This window comes from Culex quinquefasciatus, chromosome 1 (genome assembly GCF_015732765.1).
Source record: "Culex quinquefasciatus strain JHB chromosome 1, VPISU_Cqui_1.0_pri_paternal, whole genome shotgun sequence".
Classification (NCBI taxonomy): Eukaryota; Metazoa; Arthropoda; class Insecta; order Diptera; family Culicidae; genus Culex; species Culex quinquefasciatus.
In genome coordinates this window covers 130,854,057-130,878,725 of record NC_051861.1, presented here as the reverse complement: position 1 = coordinate 130,878,725, position 24,669 = coordinate 130,854,057, and the positions used below count along the sequence as shown (strand labels likewise).

Below are 24,669 nucleotides of genomic sequence, written 5' to 3'. Positions count from 1 at the left end.
ACAAACAGGACGAAGAGGTCAGTGAACTTGTTCTGACCGTACATTTTCTTGTAGGAAAACCACCTCAACAGTCCCATTCCCTGACAGACCTCAGAGCAGGTCAGAACAGTTAATTTACTGCTAAATACAGCCAAGTTTACGCGATTAAAGTCTCTTTGTATTAAACAGTTCTGTTCTTTGTAATCCGAGTGTTTAAATTTGTATTTACCGGGAAAGAAAGTGCGACAGGATCAACAGACGCTCTTATGTGCGCAATCATAAAATGTTTTTTTTTTTTTTTTTTTTTTTTTTTTTTTCCGGCTCGAAGGACCATTTTATGATTGCGCACATAAGAGCGTCTGTTGATCCTGTCGCACTTTCTTTCCCGGTAAATACAAATTTAAACACTCGGATTACAAAGAACAGAACTGTTTAATACAAAGAGACTTTAATCGCGTAAACTTGGCTGTATTTAGCAGTAAATTAACTGTTCTGACCTGCTCTGAGGTCTGTCAGGGAATGGGACTGTTGAGGTGGTTTTCCTACAAGAAAATGTACGGTCAGAACAAGTTCACTGACCTCTTCGTCCTGTTTGTGTTCTGTTATTTACAAATATGTGTGTGTTTACATGTAACGTAGAGTAGGAAAACTAGACAACATAAACTGTGGCAAAAACTACACGAAAACAGTACAGTACAGAAGTTTCTGACTAGAATCATCGTCTTGTGTGTAAACACCTATTTTTTCTAAAAAGTCCTAATCATAACCGAAGACACCAAATCGGTCAGAAAATCGTTATAAAAATACAAAATTTCGTACATTTACATACCCATTTTGTATGCAAAAATAGTTTTCTTTAAACTTTATGACCTAGAATAACTTTTTGAAAAGTCTAAAAACACTTACTTTGGATATTTTCAAATGCTGGGCTAGGTTTTAAAAGTCGAAAATTTGTCACGTGGGATTGTAAAAATGGTTAAATCAGTTGTTCAAAAAATAAGGTTTATTGAATAAAAATGTGATTATACATAAAAGTTCAACATAAGGATTTTTTTTTATTTTCCGTTTTTTCATTTTCAGTCAAATTAGATTTTTTTATACAAATTTGAAAAAAAAAATCTAAGCCTATTTTATGCAAAATAAAATTATCTGAAACATTTTGTAATTTATGAGATTTGGACTGTTGTTATTATGTTATTTTAGCGATATTTTTTTTGCGATACTAAACATAGAAAGCTTTAAAAAATTAAAAAGTATTAACCCACACGCTAAAAATGATTCTAAACGCAGGGGAATTCATTTTAAATTGATTTCAGTCGATTGCACTTAAATTTTCTTTTAAATTTTGATGTTTTTTTTTTTTGATAAAATAAACTTATTTATTTTGTTTATGATTTATGTAGAACTTAATTAAAAATATATATTTTAAAAGTGAGAAGGATTTTGTACTTTGGTTAGAGACACTTCTGTAGACTTAGTTATCAAGAAAAACGTAAAACATCTCGATTTTGCATTTGGCGGTCCAGGACACTATCAAACAAAATTGTAAAGCTCCATAACGATCAGAATATCTAATTTCGAAAAAAAATATGGTGACTTCTAATGATACAACGTTCAAGATAAAGTAAACAATGCATTTTTGTGGTAAAATTCGATATTTTTAAAGTGTACATAAAATAACACAATTGCTTTTCGTTGTTCTAATTGTTTTCTTCTTAATCTTCTTCGCCCAACAGGTCAACATCTAAAGAAAAACAACTCGTTGTCCGAGTCGTCGTCCGACATGATGGACCTGGAGGACGGCGTCGAGACAACGCCCGGCCTACTAGGTGAACAAAATCGTATGGTTCCATTTTTAGGAACGCATCTTACCGATAAACAACAATTGCAGCAGCAGCAACAAAACTGCTGTAAACAGCCGTCGAATGGCGGCGGAGGTGGTGGTGGGGGTGGGATTATTGGAGGAGGAGGTGGAGGCGTCGTCGGGGGTGGCGGCGGCGCCGGCGTCGGTGCTGGAGCGAATAATAATCTGCAGCAACGCCACAATAGCGCATTAGCCGTTAGTATCGAAACCGATGTCTGACTACTGGGTATGATTATTTCTGCTAGTTTATCTTCTTGATTTCCTCCTTTATAGTTGTCTCACACGGTGGCGACGCGCGGTGGCCAGTTTGCGTACTAACGATTTGACATTGAATCGAAATTATCCCATCAAAGTAGGCTTGGCCAGCGCGCGTTCAAACCAGTACTGCATTGCTCCTTCATTCCAATAAGCACCCTCACAACACCAAAAAAAAAAGTATATATAAATAATCCAAACGAATTATTAAGAAAAAAACGCTTCACCCCACACAGTACAGTACACCGCCTCACCTTTGAAAAAAAAAAAAAACTCGTTGATCTATAGTTTGAGAACGAACCTAGCGAACTCCAAGCAGCTAGCGAAAGACAAAAAAGTAGTTTTGCCCAATTTGGACTTATCGCTCCCCGACCTCCGTTTTCGGAATTGACGGATTGTCCCTCCCACGCCACGCCACGAGATTTTTAGTTTCGTTTTCAGTTGCGCGCTCAAAAAACAAAAAACCAAAAAATGTTCGCACAGATTTGGAGGTTAACCGACCGACCGACAAGCGCAAATTTAGGCCGCAAATTTTTTGATTGAAAGCTCTGCAGTAAGAAATATCTATATTATGCAATCAAGCAAATAATATTGTGCACTCCACGTTACAAAACTCACCAGTTTGACGTTCAGTTTTGTTACTATTGTTTTCTTGTTTTTGTTTTTAAATTACTCGTTATTATTACTCAAGCCCAGTATCGTTCAGTCGACAAGTATTTAAAAAAATCCCGCTTTATACCGTATTCTAATACCCCCTTAAGAAATGCTTCTCTAGTAAGTTGTTGCGCAGACGATTTTACCTCCCCAATTCCCCCCATTTTCTCTTAGTTTGAGTTCTCCCCCTCTATCGAAAAACTAAATAACTTAATTCTCTTAACATGTATTGTGTATTCTATATATTCTCCACCAAGTGAGAAAATTCCCCAAAATATGGTTGACTCTTTTAGCATCTCTCTCGCGCGGTATTTGACGAATGGTAACTAGAACACCTTCTGGGGACTCAACTGGGGGAAAAACTTTCAATTGTATAGTACAACATGACGACGTGGACAGAAATATGTGTATTACATCTGCAGGACATCAGCTTGGATCATAAACAGAACAGGAGGAAAAGTTTCTCCTTGAAAAGACGGTACAACAATGGGGTGGTAGTTGAAAAAAAGTGTTTTAGCTTAAACTTTGAAAAATATGACGTGTGACAATGTCTCAAGGAGATATTAGACTATGACAAACAAACAAACTCACACTTTGTCGTGTTTGATAGTTTGTCAAATTTCTGACATTTCTGCAAACAAATGCAGGCAAACTGTCAAAAAGTGCGAGTTTGTTTGTTTGTCGTAGTCTAACACCTCCTTCAGAACAGAGTTGCCAGCAAATACTTATCTGACGATGTGCTTGTTGACTATTTTAGAATTTTATTTCAACCAAATTTCCAATAGTCATATTTCCATTTTTGTTAGGAACGATAATTCTTTTATAATGATGTGCAAAACACATAGTCTGATGTAATTTTTTTGTATAAAAAAGTAAAAATTTACACAACAAATATTTTTTTAAAAGTTCAAAAACATATTAAGCGTCGATAGACATTTTATGATTATTTGAGTATTTTAAAATAAAATACGGTATGCTCAGATAGTTTTAGTATTTTTATTTGAAAAAAATTAATGTTGTAAAAATGTATTAAAAATTTCGCATCGTTTGGCACCCATGTTACAATATATAGAGAATTTTTTTAAAGTTTTATAAACTATTGTATTTCATATGTTTTTAGGACCTATTTAAAAAAAACTCTAGAAATGAAAATTTGGGCATTAAAAAAGAATTTCCTAGAAATGTTTAGTATTTTATATCAGAAAACAATACATGTTAGAAATATCTTTTACTAATCGATTTATAATTTCTTGTGTTAAAGCACTTATATTGCAAAATTGTGTAAAAATGTAAGTGTTGAAAAACCAGTATTTTGAAAAAAAAATTGAATATTATACCAAAATGTTCTAATGTTATAAAAAGCCTATCAAAATTCATGTCGTTTTACACCCATAATATTGAATATGAAAATTTTAGTATTTTAAGGTTAAATACGGTATTTTCAAGAATAATTGCATTTTAATCAAAATACTCAAATGTTGTAAAAAATCCTTCGTGCCGTTCAGCACCCATATTGCATAATATAAAAATTAAGTATTTATAAAAACAGTATTTAAAAAAATAAGTTTTTAATCAAAATATGAGAATATGACAATTTTAAGGTAATAAATTATATTTTCAAAAATTATAGTATTCTAATTAAAATACTCGAATATTGTAAAAAGTCATTCAAAATATCGCACGATTGCGAAATTTGTGAAAAAATAAGTAATAAAAAAACTGTATCTTCCAAAAATCAGGATTTTATATCTTAAAACTCAAATGTTGATAAAAATTCAATTTCAAATTTCTCTTCTTTAAACACCTGTAATATGAGTGCATAAAAATACAGCGTTTTAAAAAAAATATTAAAAAAACATAAAAATTCATTAAAAATTTTCTCATATTTTAAAATATGAAAATTTTAGAGCTCAGAGATTACAGTATTTTACTTAATTTTTGGATTTTTGTTCAATGTGTACTTTTCTACCGGTTTGGAAAATGTTATTTAAAAATAGTATTTAAATAACAGAATTTGATTTAAAAAAATAAATAAAAGATGTTGCTGAAAATCCAACCAAAATTTCTCGTCAACCATAATGCTAATTATGAAAATTTGCATATTTTAATGTAAAATACGACCTTTTAAAAAAATATATATTGTTTAAAAAAACTCAAATATTTTTTTAAAAAATGATCAAAATTTCGCGTAAACATATTGATTTTTTTCAAAAATCCTTATAAAATATATATTATACCATTTATTTTCTAAAAATCCATTCTAAATTTCATGTCGTTTTGCACCTTTAATGCAAAATTTGAAAATTTTTATATTTTAAAGTATAATACGGTGTTTAAAAAATAGTAGTTTATATTAAAAATACTCAAATGTTGTAATAATTTATTGAAAATTTCGCCTAAAAAATTTCTACTTAAATAATGGATTTTGTATCAAAAGTCAAATTTTGAGTGTCGTCTATAATTAAAATTTTGTGATGATTGACACTTATAATAAAAATTATTTAAATCTAAGCATTTCGTAAGTTTTTAAAATTATAAAAACAGTTTTTTTTTCAAATTTTTAAGTAAGACATGAATGCAAGCCAGCGTAAAATCATTTTAATAAAAGTAAATAATATTGAAAAATCGGTTTTTGGTAATGTTTTAACACTTTGGATAAACATGTAATTGGACAGTTTTCGAATTTCGTTAGGGTGGTCCCATATACTTTTCCCTTGAAAATTAGACATTTTCGAATGAAGATATCTCGAGTTTATAGAAAAACACCTCTGAGATTTTTAGCAATAACTTTTCTGAAGGCTCCAGAACATCACAATTTTTCTGAAAATCAAATTTTCACTTAATTTTGCGTTCTGGACCACTGTGCAGTTATCTAAATTCAAATTCTAATCTGATTTTTTCTGATTTAATCAAAAAAAATCTTCATTTCCGGCCGAAAAAAGGCCCAGTGAAAAAAAATATATATATAACTTAAGGGGTTACATACATGTAGAAAATCTCAAAATTTCATATTACGGCAAAATTGTTAATTCCACTAAAAAGATGATTTCCAATCACTTCTGAAAGTTTCATGAAGATAGACAGACAATTTAAGTTTGAAATTTTGCCATGCACAAAGCGAACTGTCAAACTTTGTGAGCGGTTTTCTCTAAACACAGAGTTGATTTACGGGTGCCACGATATCTAGAGATGGGATGGACCGAATTAGCTGAAATTTGGGATGAAGACTCTCAAGACATAACCCGTGTGCATGACGAAGCCCGATTTTTAAATTTTGCTTTTTTAAAAAATACAAAAATCAAAAACTGACGATTTTTAATATGAAAAACAGAAAAATATTTTTATCTTTTTTTTAAATAAACATTTTGGAAATCGGCCTTCGTCATGCACATGGGACCGGTTTAACGAGTCTTCACCAAAATTTTGAGCCGATTTGGTCGAAGCAATGTTAAGATATGGTGGCACCAGTTTTTTGAAACTGCTAGCTTCAAATAGCTATATCTCGGCAATGATACAACCAAATGTTTTCAAATTTGTTTTGTTAATAGATGAAAATGTATATTTTGTAAAAGATTTTGAAAAAAGTTTAAGTGTGTGCTCAAACCAACCTCTGACATTTTTGCCGATTGTAACCCCTTAACTCAAAAATGACTAAATCGCTCATCACAGTGTCGTGATGACCGAGCTCGAGCTGTCACTGTCCCTGAGAAATTTGTTGGCTGACATATCGGGTGGTCTGTCAAAAAACCAGCTAAAAGTCGCTTGACAAAAAAACTTTTACTAGAAAGAGATAGCAAATCTGATGCAAACAATCCCGCAGCTGCCATGTAAACATACTTTGAATGTGTAGGTAAATTTCTGACAAGAAAGCTTCATGGAATCATTCAAAAAACCAAGCGTTTCCATGGATCTAGGGAAAAGACATTTAAACTTAGCTGTGCTGTAAACAAAAGCTAAACAATTCTTTTCAACTACCACCACATACACCAACTAAAACAAACGAAGAAAAAAAAAACACTTTCAAAATAAGATACTAATAAAAACTCTTCCCAAAACTGTCCCGTTCTTTCCTCCATGTTCCAACAAAAAAACCAAAAACCATCCTGCAAGCTCAAATTTTGCCCAAACCGCTCATCATCCCGTTTTTTCTTCTCTCTTTTTGCTTCTCTTTTTCTCTTTCCGCGCGCGTGTGTTTTTGGCGTTCGTTCTCGTTCTCTTTTTTCTCCCTTTTCCATCGCGCCGCTCAACGCTCATCCCATCAGTGAAACGGACTCTTCGTGCTATATTTTGGCCAGCTGAACTGATTCGTTGGCTGCCAGTTTCACCGAGGGCAGTTTAGAGCTAGAGAAAGAGAGAGAACATCCGGAAGGGGGTCGGGTCGGCGGAATCGGAATCGCCGCGGCGCCCCCAACCTGCACCACAACACTACCACACAGAAGGCAAGCAAGGAACAACAAAAGTAAACAAAGAGGAAGGAGGAAAGGTGTGAAAACCTGTCAACCTGCCGCAGAATCAACAACAACAAAAACATCAAAGCAACCCGCGTTTAAGAGTTAAGGTGAAAGTGAAAGGGTGGGAAACAAGGTGAAGCTGTCACATAATTATACATAAACACACACTGGAAAAAATCAACACGCATCGTTAAACATCGAAGAACAATGAAAACTACTACTACTGCAACAGCAACAACAACAACATCAACAAGAACAGCTCTGAAAGTACTCTTGCAACTGGATCATCGTCATCGTTATCGTCATCATCGTAGGTCATCGCGCGCACCACCACCACAGACAAGCAGACATCACACTACTACTACTACTACTGGCTGTACTAACTATCAGGGGAGAAAGTCCAACCAACCATCCCAGAGAGAATGCAGCGTCACTAAAACCAAAAACAACTAAAAAACAAAAAACTAGCTTTATTTTAGTCAACAAAAAAAAAATGGTGAAATCATTCATTCTACTCAAAACACTGACTACTAGCGAAAACAAAGCAAAACAAAAAGAGAAACGCGAGGAATGAGTTTCAAACCTAACCTAAAAAAAAGAAAGAAGGTGAAAATATTGCGTAGGCGACTTTCCCGATTTCTTTCCGGTTCCAGAGTTTTTTTTTTCGCTGCCCAAAGTTAGGTCGTGCTGGGCCGAAGTCAAAGTTGAGAGGGAGGAATGATAATTATACTGTATACGCTCTCTCGCTAACAAAAAAAAACCAGAAAACAATTCTAGCAGCAATCGTATCGCGTCGCTAGGACGCTGCAATAGAGAACAATAGCAACCAGAAAAAAATGAGAGCTAATGAAAAGCGCGATTAATTTCCCCTTTTTCTCCATCAGAAATTTAAAAAAAGAGAAATAACAGAATAGTAGAGATCACAAACTGCCCTTCATTGACGAAGAATTAAACGTGTCGTGAAAAGAAAATTAAAAATAGGTCGCAAAAAGCCCACGTTAGTTAGCTAAACTAAACAAAAGAAAGAATGAAGTTGAAGAAAAAACACGAGAAAACAGACATAATTTCTTCCTAATTTCTCCGATTGACACATACACACAACACACTCAGACAAATGTACACACTAAAACAACAACAAAAAAGTAACGAAAACTCTTTTCCTTTTCCTTCTCAAAGTGATGCGCTAACGCTAGTCAAGTATCCTCTTGAGACATAGAGATGCTGTTTACATTTAATGAATATTATCTAAGGCAAAAGAAAAAAACAAAAATAGCGAAAATTCAAACCAGTGTTAGAGAGAAAAAAAACGACAATGTTTTATATAGTTAAATTTCCCCCAGTGTGGTTGAAAGGAAGCAGCAGCAGCATGTAAAAACTAAGATTTTTTTTAAACCAAACCGCCCCCGACAAAAAAGTGAAGTAATTTTATAAATTAATTGTAAATCGAAAAAAAAGTAACGTAAGCTCTCCTTAATGATACTTCTAAACGATCAGCAGCATGCAGCATCCTTAAGCGCTCGTTTTCGTCTTTTTCCCCTTTAAAAAAAACAAACAAACAAACTCAAGTGAAGTTCTAACCAATTAAACCAACTTAACAAAACAAAAACGCGAAACATTTCACACCAAAACAAACATTTTCATCTCTCGTTCGTTCGTTCGTAGTTGGATTATCTCTATCGTCCTCTTTCCATTCACTCACCAAAAAAAAAAAACGCAAAAGCTTTAAATCTTCCAAAGATACTTTACAACAACATGGCTTCGTTTTAACAAAACCAAAAACTAGTCACTAACCGAACGCCTCTCTCTGTATGGTTTCCAAACGATCCTCACACCAAGTCGAACCGAAACAACCAAAAACACGAAACACAAATCGCTTGAACGCAACCGAATGACTAACTTGGGTTCGTAGCTTTTTTTTTGTTTGCGCGGAGAACGGACGTTCGGGGCGGGAGTGTCACGTGAGTGGGAAGAGAACAATGGCAAGGTTTTACCCCTTAAAAGGGTGGTGGCGCCATCTAGGGGTGGGTGAGCGTAGCTCGAACTAAATTTTATCGCTTGAGATATTTTTGAATTATCTCAATTTAAAAATTTAAATTATTTAAGAAAATATAACTAAGTTTTTTGAACTATATAAATTTACATATTTTTTAAATTTTATTTTCAAAACATCGAAAAAAGTGTGATATTTTTTTGTCGTTTTTAAGCAAAATGTTTAACTGCCAAGCAGAACCACCTATAGTAGCGAGAACAATAGCAAGGTCACCACTCTTCTCTTGAGTGGGCGGTGTCGCCATCTAGGTTTGGGTGGACTAAAACTCTTATCTTAAATTTAATTATTAACTATGGAACATGTTAATGTCCAATTTTTAATGCAAAATAAAACATTTTTTCTCAATTTTACACTTCACTGTTTTTTTCCTGCAAAAACTGTTGAGTACAGCCATCCCACATATTTGGAACGGTTTACAGATCGGCCAATGCTCAAAAAATCATAGCAAATTGATCATTGAACTTAATAATTCGCTTTTACCTTCATTTGAAAGCTTTTCTTGAGATCTTTCGAATGATTTATCGAACAACAGCAAATTTTAACTTTTATATCAAGTTTTTGAAGAAAAACTTTGACCCTTGAAATCCACAAATTCGGAACACTTTTTTCTTACGGATGTAAACAAACTTTGGTTCTCTCCGTGAGTACATAATTTTTAAAAAATAATGACTTCTCGCACTGAAACCAACGAAATTCAAGCTAAGTGATGTTTTATAAGTGGTCTGATAACTTTTTTTGTGAAAATATCAGTTAAATTCAGGTGTTCCACAATTGTGGGAGGCACAATAACATCCCACAATTATGGAACAGGCAATTTGGAGGCAGTGTTTTGCTGCTCTGGATATAATAGTCTTGAAATTAGGTTTTTTGTTCAAAAAGTACTAACTTTACTAGTGAAATAGCAAGAGAATGTCCAAATAAAGGTCCTAAAAATAGTAGGGTCGACAAAAAAGCTGCATTTGCCATGTTATTGATAAATTATCACAAAAGTGTTCCGAATATGTGGGATGACTGTATTATATAAATCAGAAATGTCAAGCATAGTTTTCTCTTTTACGAAAAGTGTCGCCATCTAGATTTGAGGAGATGGAGCTCAAACTCAAATTTTGTGTGAGAATTGCAAAACTTATCCAAGTTCATAATTTAAATTATTTGAGAAAAATATAACCTTAGTTTGAACTAAATGTTTGAAATTTCCATAATTTTTTTATAAATCTTTCTATAAGGCAACGAAAAAACTTGATATTTTATTATTTTTTCCAAACTAAATGATCGGAATAACAGCCACGCGATAGCGTGGTGAGAACAATAGCAAGGTGACCACTTTTCTCTGAAGTGGTTGGTGTCGCCATCTGGGTTTGATGGGGCTTGAAACTCAAACTTTTAACTTGAATTTAATTTTAAATTGTGGAATTCGTCAAAATTAACAATTGAAATGATCATTCCAATTTTCATAAAAAAAAATTAATGAGTTCTGCAAATTTTGATAACTTTCCGATGTTTTTTAATGCAAAATATTTGGAACTTCATCCAAAGCGAAACTGCCAGGCGTGCTTTACTCTTCTATGAGAAGTGTCGCCATCTAGGTGAGAGTGGTCGAAGCTAATGAAGCTTAAACTCATTTTTTTGCGAGACATATGAAACTTATCTTAGTTCAAGATTTAAATTATTCAAGATAAATATAACCTCTTTTTTACCATATTTTTTTTTAATTTGCAATTCATCTTGAGGAAACCAAAAAAAAACTTGGTGCGAACTCTTTCCTTAAGTGGGTGGTGTCGCCATCTAGGTTTGAGTTGGCTTGAGACTCAAACTTTTAACCAAAATTTAGTTATGAATATTGGAATTTATCAAAGTTAACAATTCCAATAATCATTCAAATTTTCTCATAAATTAATAGGTTCCTAAATTTTTGGTCACTCTTTCTTTTTCAACTGTTTTTTTCTTGCAATTTTTTTGGAATATTATCCAAAGGGAAACTGCCAAGCGAGCTCTTCACTTCCATGGGAAGTATCGCCATCTAGTTGTAAGTTGATGAAACTTAAACATTCGATCTGATTAATCTGATGATTTATTTTTATTTTAGCGTTGTAAATTTTGTCGCAATCGAATAAAACTAGTTTTAACTCATTTATGTAATTTTCAAAATATTATAAAATTTTTAAAACATTTTTTTACGTCGGACCACACAATATTCTTTTCATGTGCAAAAATGGTGAGAACAATAGCAAGGTGACCACTTTTCCCTTCAGCGGAAGGTGTCGCCATCTGGTTGTGAGTGGACGAAGCTCATTTTTTCAAACTGAAACTCGATCTTTTGACTCGAATTGAATCAAGATTTATGCAATTTATTGCAATTCAAATTGTTGAAAAAAATAAGATTTTATCCCGATCTCAGAATTTTTCAAAAGGTTCTGATATTTTTAACCTCTTTTTTGAAATTTTTGAAATAAAGTCCTAAGTTGCAACGTCGCGTGAGAGCTAGGCGAGAACAATAGCAAGATGATTTCTCTTTCAACCGAAGGTGTCGCCATCTAGCTTTGAGTTGGTGAAGCTCAAACTGTCGAACTAAATTTCTATTTTGTTTTTTTTTTTTGTAAATTCAATCAATAATTATGAAAATTATCAATTGTTTTTGTTTAAGATAAATTTAACCTTATTTGATTTCAATTAAAATGTTTTTGTATTTTTTAACCGTCTATTTCTATTTTTTTTATAATTAGTCTATTTTTTTGTTATAATTTTGGGATTTATTGAGCAGTTTTTGAAATATTTGAATACGAAATTGACAAACTGACTTAAATCTATATATTTTTTTTTTTATTTTTCTATTCTTTCTATCAAATTTTTGTTATTTTTTTTGTCGTGATAATTTTGTAAGTTTCCATTCTGATTCTAAATCTGACTTTTATTTTTGTGTTTCTCTCAAACATGAGTAGTTATTAATTTTTTTTTAAATTTTGACATCAAACTTATTTTTATGGATTTGCTGTTCCTTTAAACGAATATGTTCTTTAAGTCAATGATTGGAATGTTTTTGCTGATTTCAACAAATACTTATTGAACTTTATGATCAATGTTGAACACAAAAACACTTCCGGTGTCAATTTTTAACATTTTGTCATACTTTACAATCCAAACGAAACAAATTATCGCTTTTCTGTTTAAAAATTTGGGTGCAAGTGAGTAGAGAACAATAGCAATAGCTACTCTTTCCCCTTAAAAACGAATGTCGCCATCTAGGTGAGAGTGGCCGAACTTATTCTCAACCACACAACTCCCACCACAAGATGTCGCCTCAATCGCTTGCGCGAACCGCCCGGATGTCCGTTGTCTGTGCCGTTTAGACTATACGCGCTTTGTCTTCTTCTTTCGTAACAATTCCTCTTCTTTAGTTCCATCTTCTACCGTTTTCCGAACTTTTGCCAAAATCTGTTTTCTCGGATAGAAAGTACACAGTAAAAAAAGAACACACACCAACAACAACACACTGAGCGACACGATTTTTGGTTCCACGCAAGAGCAAAGAAGAAAAACAAACACACACACACACGCAGAGGAAGTAAGAGTTAAGACTATTTTATGCATATCAAAACTTAAATTAAAAAAAAATAACGAACATTCAAAACAAACAAACAAAAAAAATCGTGCGAAGAAATGAGAAAGAATGAGTTAGTAAATAGAGAGCTAAACAAATCAACCCATTCGGCGTCGTTCTGTGTGAGAGAATCACTCACACAATCTCAATTCAAAGAAAAAGTTTCGTTTCTTTCTCGCCCGCAACCGTTCCACACACACAACCTGACGTGTGAGTGCCCGCGTGAGTGACCGCGCGAGAGAGCGCGCTCGAGCGCGCGCGCGCGAACCAAGTTGGCCACCAATCAAATCGGCCAACCAGAAGCTATCGAACCTCCACACAAACACACACAGGCTCAATCCAAGTAGCCACAGACTGAATAAATTTCTTGATCGCGCGCGCGAGCGCGAAGAAACTCTCTCTCTCTCGCGAGCGCTCACGCGCTCTCACGCCTATTGTTCTGTGCGCATCGCGCCGACACTCACTCAACACACACTAAGACACACACTCACACACTCAATATGTCAATTACATGAAAAAGCAATGATTGCGAAAATACTAAATAGAGATTAAAACAAAAACACACACAGTCACACTAAAACAGGAACTCAGACACTCACACACTCAGACACTCACGCGGCTGGAACTAGCGATCGTAGCAAGCGCGCGAGAACGAGCACACGCCGGTAGCCATTTTGTTTTCGAATTGTTTGCGCGCAACAGCACTGAAACACTGCAAACAAACAAACACTGAAAAAAATGGAAGGTTTAAAAACACAATTGTTTCGTCCACGCCTCGCCCCCCCAAATCATGCAATCAAACTCACTCACACAATCACAAAGCACACTCACAAAAGCGCGCACGCGAAGGAGAGAACAATGCGAAGAAGGAGCGCGCGCGTTAGGAAAGTATTAATTTTTTCGCTTAACCTTTAAGGGTGAACAACCTCGTAGAGTTCCAGCAGAATAAAAATTAAAAAAAATCGCAGGCAAAAAAAATGTGAAAAAACAAAATTAGATAGTCCTTAACAAATCATTACAACCTTAAGCGCGCAAAAATGAGAGTAATAAAAAAAAAGTTGAGAGAGAGCAGATTTTCCCCCCGTTTTTCACGCGATTGTTTTTTGGAATTTTCCCACAATTTTTTATTTTCGTTCGTTCCGAAGTAGAAACGCGCCGCGCAGCAGCAAAACAGCAGTTTGTAAAACCTTTGAAAATCTTTACTAGACGAAAACCAAAAATTAAGCGAATTAAAAAAAAAGTGCTGATACAAGTAAAAACACACAAATATAGCGAAAAGTTACGCGAAAGCTGCTAAAAGAGAGAAATAATAAAGAAAAAAATGCTTTTTTGAATCTTCCATGAATAGAATTTTTTAGTAATGAAAAAGTAAATTTAAAATGAAGCAAAACGAACGTGTAGAATGCAAGTTGTTGAAAAAAAAAAACGCGCGCGATTAATCATTTTCCAAACACTTTCCCGGTATCGGTTACACAAACACACACACAAACTCTTACTTTCCTAATTCGTCAAGCAAAGAAAAGTAATCAAACTTAAGCAAGAAAGCATCAGCAGCAGTTGAAACGCGAGAAAAAAAAACGGTACATTTAAATTATTAAAGTAAAATTATCCAAAAAGAAAACCAAGATTCTTATGACTAAAATGTATAAATTATCTTTATAGCAAACAAAAAAACAAAAAAGAAATACGAAGAAAAAGGAGAAAACTGCACTCTAATCTAGTCACCGCGAGAAAAAGGAGAAACAAAAGTGAATAGACCACAAAAGGCAGTTTCGTTGACAGGAGCGCAACACACTGAGGAAAATGTTCGCATTAAATTTAGTTCATCTTCAGACTAGTGCGCGTGCGCGCGCGCGAAAGACGGAAGCAAGCGAAACAAAAAAAAACAAGAAAATAAAAAACTTTAATTTCCTACTAAATCCATACGCTTTAACTATAAAGAACGAAGGTTCTACTTAAAAAAGAAGGAGAAAACAAAAGAAAAAAATACTACTACTAACTAGTACGGATTGTAATTCTGCCAAAGATCGAATCATCACGAATCTATTAGGAAACAAAAAAAATGCAAGTAAGAGAAAGAAGTAGCGATTTTAGTTCGAATCAAGTAAAAACAATACTCACAAAACAAAAAAAAAAACACTCACAAACGTCTTTAAAACCAAAAAAAAAAAACAAACAAAATAATCAAAGAACACAACCCCTCTAGTAAAGTTACAACCAAACAAAAAAAAACCAAGATTAATCTAATCGAAATTCTTATCCTTTTTAAAAACCAAACGAAAACCGCGCCCCGAGCAAGCAAGCAGCAAACTAACTTTGCATTAGACTTTCTCAAACACACACAAACAAACAAAAACACTCGCCCGCCCACACTCAACCAAATCAACGCGCTTATTTTTTGCAAGCAAACATTCACTTACACGCAGAGACTCACACACACTGAAGAAAAAAAATAAACCGGAAACGCGTAGAAAACAAACAAAAAAAACAAGCAAATTAAGATGACAGTAGGGATATTTTTTGTATTTAGCAGAACAGCAAAACAAAAAAAAACAAATGAAAACAAAAAAAAAACAAGGAAACAATACTGAGCTATTGTAGTATTAATGCAAAAAAAAAAAACAACAGAGAACAACAACGTTACATTGTAAGGAACGGAGAAGAATTGTACATAGAACAACCCCCAAGAAGGAAAAAGAAATGAAATAAAAAGGAATAGGAAACCAGAAAACGGCGCAGACATGTAAAATTATTAACACAAGAAGTAAATAATACCAAAGAATCATTAAGAAAAGAATATATTTTTTTATATGAAAGGTAATTAATTGATTGAAAATTAAAAACACATTAAAATCAGGCGTATGAGAAGTTTTTTACCCGCTTTTTCCAAAATTTGAAAAATAAACAAAAAAGAAAAGAGAAAAAAAAAACATGCTGAGATAATATTGTTCTCTTTAAGAGAATATTTGTATAGTAAAAACGGTTTTATTAAATCATATAATGTGATAGTTAATTATGTATTTTTTAGAACAAATGTGAAGAAGAAGAAGAAAAAATAGCAGAAGAAAAGAAATCCTCTTCCAGAGCCTACTGCAACGCGCGTAAACAGCAAAAGAAGTTTAACACACACACACAGACACACTCACCAACACGGCGAAGCAGCTGCATCAAAGCAACCCGGTGGTTCGATCTTGCTTTTACCTTTTTCGTTCGCGACACTCACACAAACAAACAACACTCACATACACTGAGAAAAAAAAAGTTTAGTTTAATTGTTATTTAATTTTTAGTCAAACGAATTACTTCTCAATTTTACGCTCTCCGATTTGAGTTCCTCTATGTGTCGATTAAATTGTGTTAGAAAAAGGCTAAATACATTCACACAAAAGCAGACGAAACAATGCTAAATCTTACTCTCTCTAGTAGCGAATCCAGAGCAGTCCATCTATAGCTGGCCCTATAGAATAAGAAAGCAAACAAAAAGTGAAGCTGTCAGAAAGGTTTTGTTTTTCTTTTGATTCGAATCGCTTGAAAATCACACGAAAACACTTAAAAAAAATCAATCTTGAATTAAATGAGAAATTGCAAATGCAAACTAACAAATCATCAAAGTAGCCTGTAACCAAAGAATGGAAAAGCAGCGCCATCTGTTGAGCGCTAGCTCAACTACGAAGGCGCTTGCCAACACGCACACACTCACATTGTCGGTGATGGGTGATGTTTTGCTCTCTCCTTCATTCTCGCATTTCGCGGAGCGGAGATTTTTTTCAATTCAAGCCCAGTGAAATGGATTCTATATAAAGAATTTTGAGATTTTTAACCAGAAAAAAATTTATGATTTAGTTTCTTTTTGAACAAAATGCGCAAAATCGACTTTTAAAACTGTTTTTACTTGAACAGTACTGAAATGTTTCAATAATAACACTTTTAATTTTGATAAATTTATTTAAAAAAATATTTCTACATTAAAAGATAAAATCGTAAAAAATGTGGTCACAAGAAATGGAATAATCACAAAAATTTAACAATTTATTTTTGGCGTGTGACTTTTCACCTGAAATGTAGTGATAAATTCGAAATATGATATTTCATTCACGAGGGAGGAGAATTTGTTTTTTTTTCTCTTAGTGAGTGCCAAAAGTTTCCCTTTTTTCTCTCCCTCTCTTCGCTTCGTTTTTCTCTCAAATGAGCAAGCGAGTAGTTCAATCCGCTAGGACCTTAAACCTTAAAAAAATCATTTTTTTCTTCAAAATTTCTGCAATATTGTGAATAAATTTTGGTCTGCTCTTCAAAGTTTATGAGATTCTGTCGAAATAGGATGGTAAAATTTTGACACAAAATTTGTGTTTTTTCCATTTTTTTCCAAGGAAAATAGGCCTCCACACAGAAAAAAGGTGCATCGCCGATTAGATGAATCCAACAAATATCAGAGATAGAATTATCACAAAATTTCATCTTTTGCTGGTATAAATTTCAAAAATTTCAAGACGCGTGACGTTTTACCTGAAAATGTAGTTTCATTGCTCGATATTTCGAGGCTGAGAGAGGAGAGCAAGAAATCAAAACAAAACGCCTTCACCGCAAAACTGATCGTTTGACAGGTCTGCGTGCGCGCTCGCGTATCTCTTGTTTCGTCTCCCTCTCCTCGCTTACTTTTCTCTAAAATGAGCATGCGAGCCGTTCGATCCGCTGCCGCTAGGCGTCGGATTTATAAAACTTCAACCTTAAAAAATCCTTAATATTTTCAACAGAGTTTTCTTCAAATTTTTAAATTCTGCAATTTTGTGAATCCATTAGCGTCAGCACTTTAAAGTTCATGAAATTTTTCCAAGTTAGCAAAATTTTAACCAATTTTTTTTTCAAGGAAAAATAGACATGCCACGGTGGGTAAGAAGGGGATTATTATGCAACTTGCATGCACCTCGGAAATTCCTCCTGGAGGTTGTTGGGGGGACTATTCTGAGTCAGAAAAATCGATTCCCAAAATATTCTGTCGGTGAAAACTGATTTTATCTCGATTTGAAGTTAAATAACCTAATATATCACCTAAAACATCAAAAATACGTCTAAAATCTCGGTCTAACTCGGGACAAAGATGTAAATTTTCATCAAAATATCAATTCTTAGTTCCCAAAATATATTCCTGACATAGTACACCTTAAATCGGTCCATTACTTGAGTCCCAGCGTCATCAGAAGGTGTAAAATAGTGTTTTTTCTTAAAAAATATTTTCAAATTGCTCTGGTAAATAAACTGTCATGTCTGAATTCAAAAACTAATGTTGTAGCATTGTTGCAAACAAAATGAAGAACAATTTTGCAGAAAAAAGAATGAAATTTTATCCATTTTCAGTAAAGATATGTCCATTTTAGTGGGAAAACTGTTGCCAATTTTCAAAATTCTTCGATATTTAACTCATTTCTGTTATTAACAGCTACTACGATCATACTGAGTAGGATGTAACAAAAATTACATTTCGGCGGGCATTAAGGGGCTGGTTAAGGTGGGCATACTGAGTCCAAATCCCAAATATGAGCTTGATTGAACTTAATAGGAGCTGTCGCTTTGCATTTGAATTGTATATGGGATTTAACCAGTAAAAAAGATGTAGGTATTTTAAAAAATGTAGATTTGGCCACTTAAACATTTATTTTCAACATCATTGGCAAGGACAGATCCTTGCGCATGTTTTGGTATACATAACATTGAATTGAAGCACTCTGGAGCTCAGGCCTTTAATGTTTTGAAATTTTTCAAAAAACGGCTCAGCAGAAAAGATAGGCGACGCGCCATTTCATTTTGCTCAAAACTTCAATGTAAAATATACCAAAACATGCGCAACCATCTTTCCTACATACCAATGATGTTGAAAATAAACGGTTTAGTGGCCAAAATGCCTAACAAAACTACATTTTTAAAAATACATCTTTTTTACTGGTTAAATCCCATATACAATTCAAATGCAAAGCGACAGCTCCTATTAAGTTCAATCAAGCTCATATTTGAGATGTGAGCTCAGTACGCCCACCGGTACCAGCCCCTGGATGCCCGCCAAAATAGTATTTTTTGTTACATCCTACTGAGTATGATCGTAGTAGCTGTTTATAACAGGATTGAGTTAAATATCGAAGAATTTTGAAAATTGGCAACAATTTTCCCACTAAAATAGACATAACTTTACTGAAAATGGATAAAATGTCATACTTTTTTCTGCAAAATTGTTCTTCATTTTGTTTGCAACAATGCTACAACATTAGTTTTTGAATTAAGACATGACAATTTATTTACCAGAGCAATTTGAAAATATTTTTAAAGAAATAACACTATTTTACACCTTCTGATGACGCTGGGACTCAAGTAATGGACCGATTTAAGGTGTACTATGTCAGGAATATATTTTGGGAACTAAGAATTGATATTTTAATGAAAATTTACATCTTTGTCCCGAGTTAGACCGAGATTTTAGACGTATTTTTGAGATTTTAGGTGATATATTAGGTTTTTAACTTCAAATCGAGATAAAATCAGTTTTCACCGACAGAATATTTTGGGAATCGATTTTTCTGACTCAGAATAGTCCCCCCAACAACCTCCAGGAGGAATTTCCGAGGTGCATGCAAGTTGCATAATAATCCCCTTCTTACCCACCGTGATGCCAAGAAAAAAAAGTTGCTGCGCCAATCAGTTGGCTCCGCTTTGACGGAATCCTCTCACAGCGACTCGGTGGATGAGCAGTAGGCGCTCAATTTTTTGAGAGTAAGGGAGATAGAGAGGGAGAGAGCGTTTGAAGCTTCACCAAGGCAATATAGATTAGATAAGGCGGGGTTTTTTCAGCTGTCAAAATATTGTTCGCTCAAAACCCAGATTCTATATTGAGATTCAAAAAAAACTGAAAATTTTACAATTTTCCGGACAGAAATCACCAGATATTTAGCTGTAGGATTATTTAATCAAGCCAAACTGAACCAAAAAACGATTTTTTATATCATTTTTTTTTTAATGAGCAGAAGCGTTTTTTGGTTCAGTTTGGTATGTAAAAATATCCTACAGCTAAATATCCGATGATTTCTGTTCGGGAAATTGTCAAATTTTCACTTTTTCGAAAATCTTAAAATAAAATCTTGCTAATAATTTTTTGACAGCAGGAAAATCCGCCTTACCTTTTTTAATCTACAAACCTTGGATCAAGATCATTTTCGTCTCCTTCACTGATTTCTCAGTCTACTTTGATGGTTTGTTATGCGCTCGATCAAATTTCGTTTTACTTTAGTTTTTTCTCTCAAGAATAAACTCAAACATTCACAGACCCACTCACTCACATGAAACACACAGACAGACACACACACGGTGGTACGTTTAACTTCTTTTGATAAAATATATTTAAAAAAATCGAAAAAAGTATTACAGACGGTTGCGAAAGATTCAAGATAATATAAAAATATTGCTCCTGCCATACATTTTTATAAAAAAAAGAAGTAAAGTAAAAATAAGATTAAAAAGAAAGATAGTCATACCGCTAAATGTGACATAAGTTAAAGACAGTTTAGTTAAAACACAATAATATTAAATTCTAAAATAAAACAAAATAATGCAGAAAAAGAACACAAACAGACACACATGAAAAAAGGCAGTCACTGAACACAAACACACACACAAACAGCAGACGTCGAAGAGAAAAGCTTTTTTAAATCGCGAAATTGCGTCGCGCCAATCGGGATGGAAGAAAGTTTTCAGCCACTAGAAGAAAAAAAAAACAAGAATATCGTAAAACACCACATAGAAAAAGTAAAGAAAAATCAAAAAATAGTTGAAGGTTGCCAAAGAGAAAAAGATTTTTTTTTGCGAAAATTAAAACAAAAAAAAGGATTGCAAAGAAAGCAGCGAGCCAATGTGATTAATTTGAAAACTTCACGAGCCTCTCTTGGTGCAGTCGAGTGTGAATTTAAATCGGCTTTCCGAAGAAGAAGAAAAAACTTTAAAAAAAATCGCAAAACTTTTACCTTTAAAAACAAATCGATGCGTCGCCACACTCATTTTGCGCGACGCGCAATCAAAAAACGAGAGCGTTGCGCTCTCGGGAAAAAACATTAACGGTCACTCACTCTCAACATTCACTCACCCGCGCGCACTCTCCCCCTCACACACGCATACTCTCTCTCACCCCATGGCCTGCTGCTTTCTGCGAAGTAAAAAAAAGATAATCACGACGCAAAAGCGAAGCGCGCTCGTGCTTGTGTAAATACACTGTGAAAAATAACAAAGAAAAATTTTCCTTTTACACTATTCAAAACAAAAAACAAACAAAACTTCTTGCGCTCTCTCCAACGAAAGTGACTCTTTTTTCAAAAACATCATATCGAATTAATAAATGAAGAAAACAGTTCTTTTACTTTGATATCTCTTTCAAAGGATTGTAGAGGAAATAAAAAAAAAACAAGAATGACAATAGCAAACAAACTCATAATCTAACAAAAAAAGAAAATTACTTCAAATTAAAACCTTTCTATCTTTTGATCTATGGGAAACAACTGAAAAACAAAACATGCTGCGGAAGTTTTGATGATTTTCTCTCATTTCCAGGCAAAAACATCGATCAAATATATTATAAGGCTGAATCTCCAAGTTTTATACGATACCAAAAAGATTTAAAAGAAGTAAAAAAAAATGCAAACCAAACGCGTCCTCTCCCGAAACGAGAAACAAACAAGCAAAAAACCAAACAAAAACAAAGCAACCTCTGCCCTTTTCCGGTGCCTCCTTTCGCCACGTGTTCGCGCCCAGCTGTCCCAACTGTCAAAAAATAAGTAAAAGCAAACTTCAAACTTTGATTCGGCAAAGTAAACAAAACAAACAAATGAAAGTTAGTGACAATAAGACAGAACGCCCGCACGCGCCGCCTACTGAGATTTACACGCACTACTCACTACACTCTCGCGAACTGACTGAAACGCCACGTGGCAAAAGGAAAAAAGGGCACAAAAAGGTGTTGGAAATTTGGTTTGCAAACAAAACCGGGCTTACACACACACACTGATCCTGATGTCCAGCAAAGCAAGCTCCCGCCCCCACAAAAATTGCCGCCATATTTGAACAATAGCATCTACACACTAACACACACAGACATACATACATACACGGTCCACTTGGCCTTTTCGTCTCAAATCCCTCCAGGTTAATTCAGCATGTTATCAGCAAAGAGAAAAAAAAAACAATTCTACCGATCAAAGCAAAACAAAAAAAACTAATGATATTACGAAACGCAACCAAAAAGAAAAAAAAATCTTAACGAAAAAAACAAAGAAACCAACTAATTAATGCCATAGACAAACAGAGCAAAAGAGAGAGAGAACGCAGGAGAAAACCAAACTTTACTGAACCAAAGACATTTAGATCTCTACCGCGCCGTCGTGAGCTGAGAAGTATTGTAGCTAAAGCTGAAAACCAAACCAAAACAAAGAGAGCGCGAGGAGAAGGAAGCGTTTGACGTTTGACGTTTGGCGCAACACAAAAGAGGTGCAAGCAAACAACCCAAAATGGACATCAGCAAAATAGAAAACAAAACAAAAATAACTCGACACACGCTCACGTGTGACGAGAAAAAAGAACGCTTATTGTGGGAAAGTAAAATTACAAAACGTAACCAAAAGAATTTAGGGAAAACAAAACCACAACAACCGAAACGTCGCGCCACTATTGGTCATCTCGGAAACAAACAAACAGACAAAAAGCAAAGCAAAACAGACAAAAAAAAATAGAGTGAAATAAATGGTCTACACACAAACAAAGCAAAGCAAAAAAGAGATCGTGAAGGATTTTTTTTTAAATCGGAGAATAGAAAAAAAAAAATCGCGCGTTGCACCACAGTGTAAACAAACACAACAACAACAACAGATACTGCGAAGACACAGACATACTCACAACCAAAAGGGAAAAAAAAAGAAAAACAAAATGAGAGAGAAGCAAACACAACAAAAAAAAACGAGGAAGAGGAAGCATTAGAGGTAAAACCGGAGAAGTAATATAGTGTAATCACAAGTTAAATAATAAATTAAATAAATTATTATTATTATATTACCAAACCAAGAAATAATTTCAAAAAAAAAATATTAAAATACATATAAAATATAAAAAAGAAAATACGCTACATGCAAAGGAGCAAGAAAGAAAGCAAGAGATAGCGAAAGAGAGCAAGAGAAAGAGAGAGAGAAGGAAAACGAAGGAAAAAACAGAAAAAATGAAAAAAAGAAAAAAACAAAACCTAAAAAATAAAGACGTTGTTAAGATTATGAAATGTTTTATAACCGTTATAAAAAAAAATCGCTGCGAAAAATAAATCAATCCAAACACATTCCTCCTGTAAAAAATTAATCACCCGCGGCCCGACCACAGGCCTGTGTTTTATTTTTCACCTCTGTTTACTTTTTTCTACAAACGACTCTCACTACTTTTTGCCTGATTTTTGTTGGGTGTTTCTTCTGCTGTTGGTAACTTTGTTCGTCTTGGTTGTCCACCGATTGTCTCCCGTTGTCTGTGGTTTTTGACTATTGGATATCATGGCATGCTAGGACAGGTGAGTTAAATTTCAAAGTGTGATATTTTCCTATTTATAAAACATGTTTATTCCGTATAAAACTAAAGAAAATAAAAATTATTTCCATTACTTAGATAACTTCGATTTTGGACAAGATTTAAACTCCTTTCTCTGATTTTTCTTTTCAAAATAAGCATATAATTTTGCTAAAATATTGGTCTGAGTTTGCATTTATTGATGAGATAAAGGCTAAAACTAAAACTAATTTTATTAAAAGCTTTAGCCTAAATATTTCGGGAATCAATATTATTATTGAAATTGCTAAGAAATTTTTATTTTCAAAAAGCTAATTTCTACATTCGATTGTCGATTGATTTAAAAACGATTACTTCTCCGTTTGTTATCAAATTGGACGCTTTAAATTTCAGAAGAGTGGTGTTCAAAAAATACACAAAGATTTTTGTTTCTAATTTCTTTGCTATTCTGCAAATTTAAGAAAGTAACACAACTTTTATCATGCCTTACGCATTTTGTGATAGATACTTTTGCTTTAAAAAAAAATCAATGATAAAAATGTTCAAAAACGCCAAAATAGTTATAACTAAATTTAGAAATATTTCGGTTTTTATTTGTAGTTTATGAATTTGAGTGGATTTTTTAAATTATAAATTCATATTTTTGAATTTTTGGTTTTTCGATGAATAAAGTTGTTTGTTTGGTATATTTTTGATATTCAATACAGTGTTATCTCGTTTTTTGACAACACCCGATTTTGGCATTCTTGGCAATTCTTCAACGATTTCTGATTGCGGCAACACCCAAATTAATTTAACATTTTTGGTCTCGTAATACTTTCAACATTTAAATTAATCTGTTATTATTCAAAATATATTAATTTTTGATATTTTTTATCATCAATCTATTTTTTTAGTTAATAAATCATCTATTTCTTCCATTACGTAATTTTTGAATATTTCCTTAATCCTTTCAAGTCTGAATTTTCAAAAACATATTTTTGGAAATTTTGATATTTGGGTCATCATATATAACCCATCAGGCCTGAAAGGGTTAAACAACACCCGTCATTATAAAAGGTTAACGATGTTTATTGATGCTTCTCACACTAATATTAGCAGTTTTTCAATTTTGACAAAATGAAAATCACGTCGTGTTGCCTTCGGAATTATTTTTGTGTTTAAAATATCACTTAAAATTTTAATGTGATTTATTTAATATTAGGCAAATGAATTTTTATTTTTTTTAATTTAATTTAATTTGTTGTTTTAT

The 24,669-nt window shown here is 33.6% G+C and overlaps 1 protein-coding gene across 4 annotated transcripts in view; it reads left to right on the top strand.

The window, feature by feature from the left end:
- LOC6041679 (potassium voltage-gated channel protein Shaker) overlaps positions 1 to 7,963 on the top strand; it is a 229,733-nt gene extending 221,770 nt beyond the window's left edge. For 3 of the 4 annotated variants that reach the window (XM_038261203.1, XM_038261209.1, XM_038261216.1), the window contains 2 exons: positions 1,716 to 2,069; positions 7,015 to 7,963. In XM_038261203.1, the coding sequence (XP_038117131.1) occupies positions 1,716 to 2,062 (347 nt within the window). In that variant the 3' untranslated portion in view covers positions 2,063 to 2,069; positions 7,015 to 7,963. The remainder of the gene's footprint in view (positions 1 to 1,715; positions 2,070 to 7,014) is intronic. The other variant, XM_038261223.1, reaches the window with a different exon arrangement.
- The last annotated feature ends 16,706 nt before the right edge of the window (positions 7,964 to 24,669 follow it).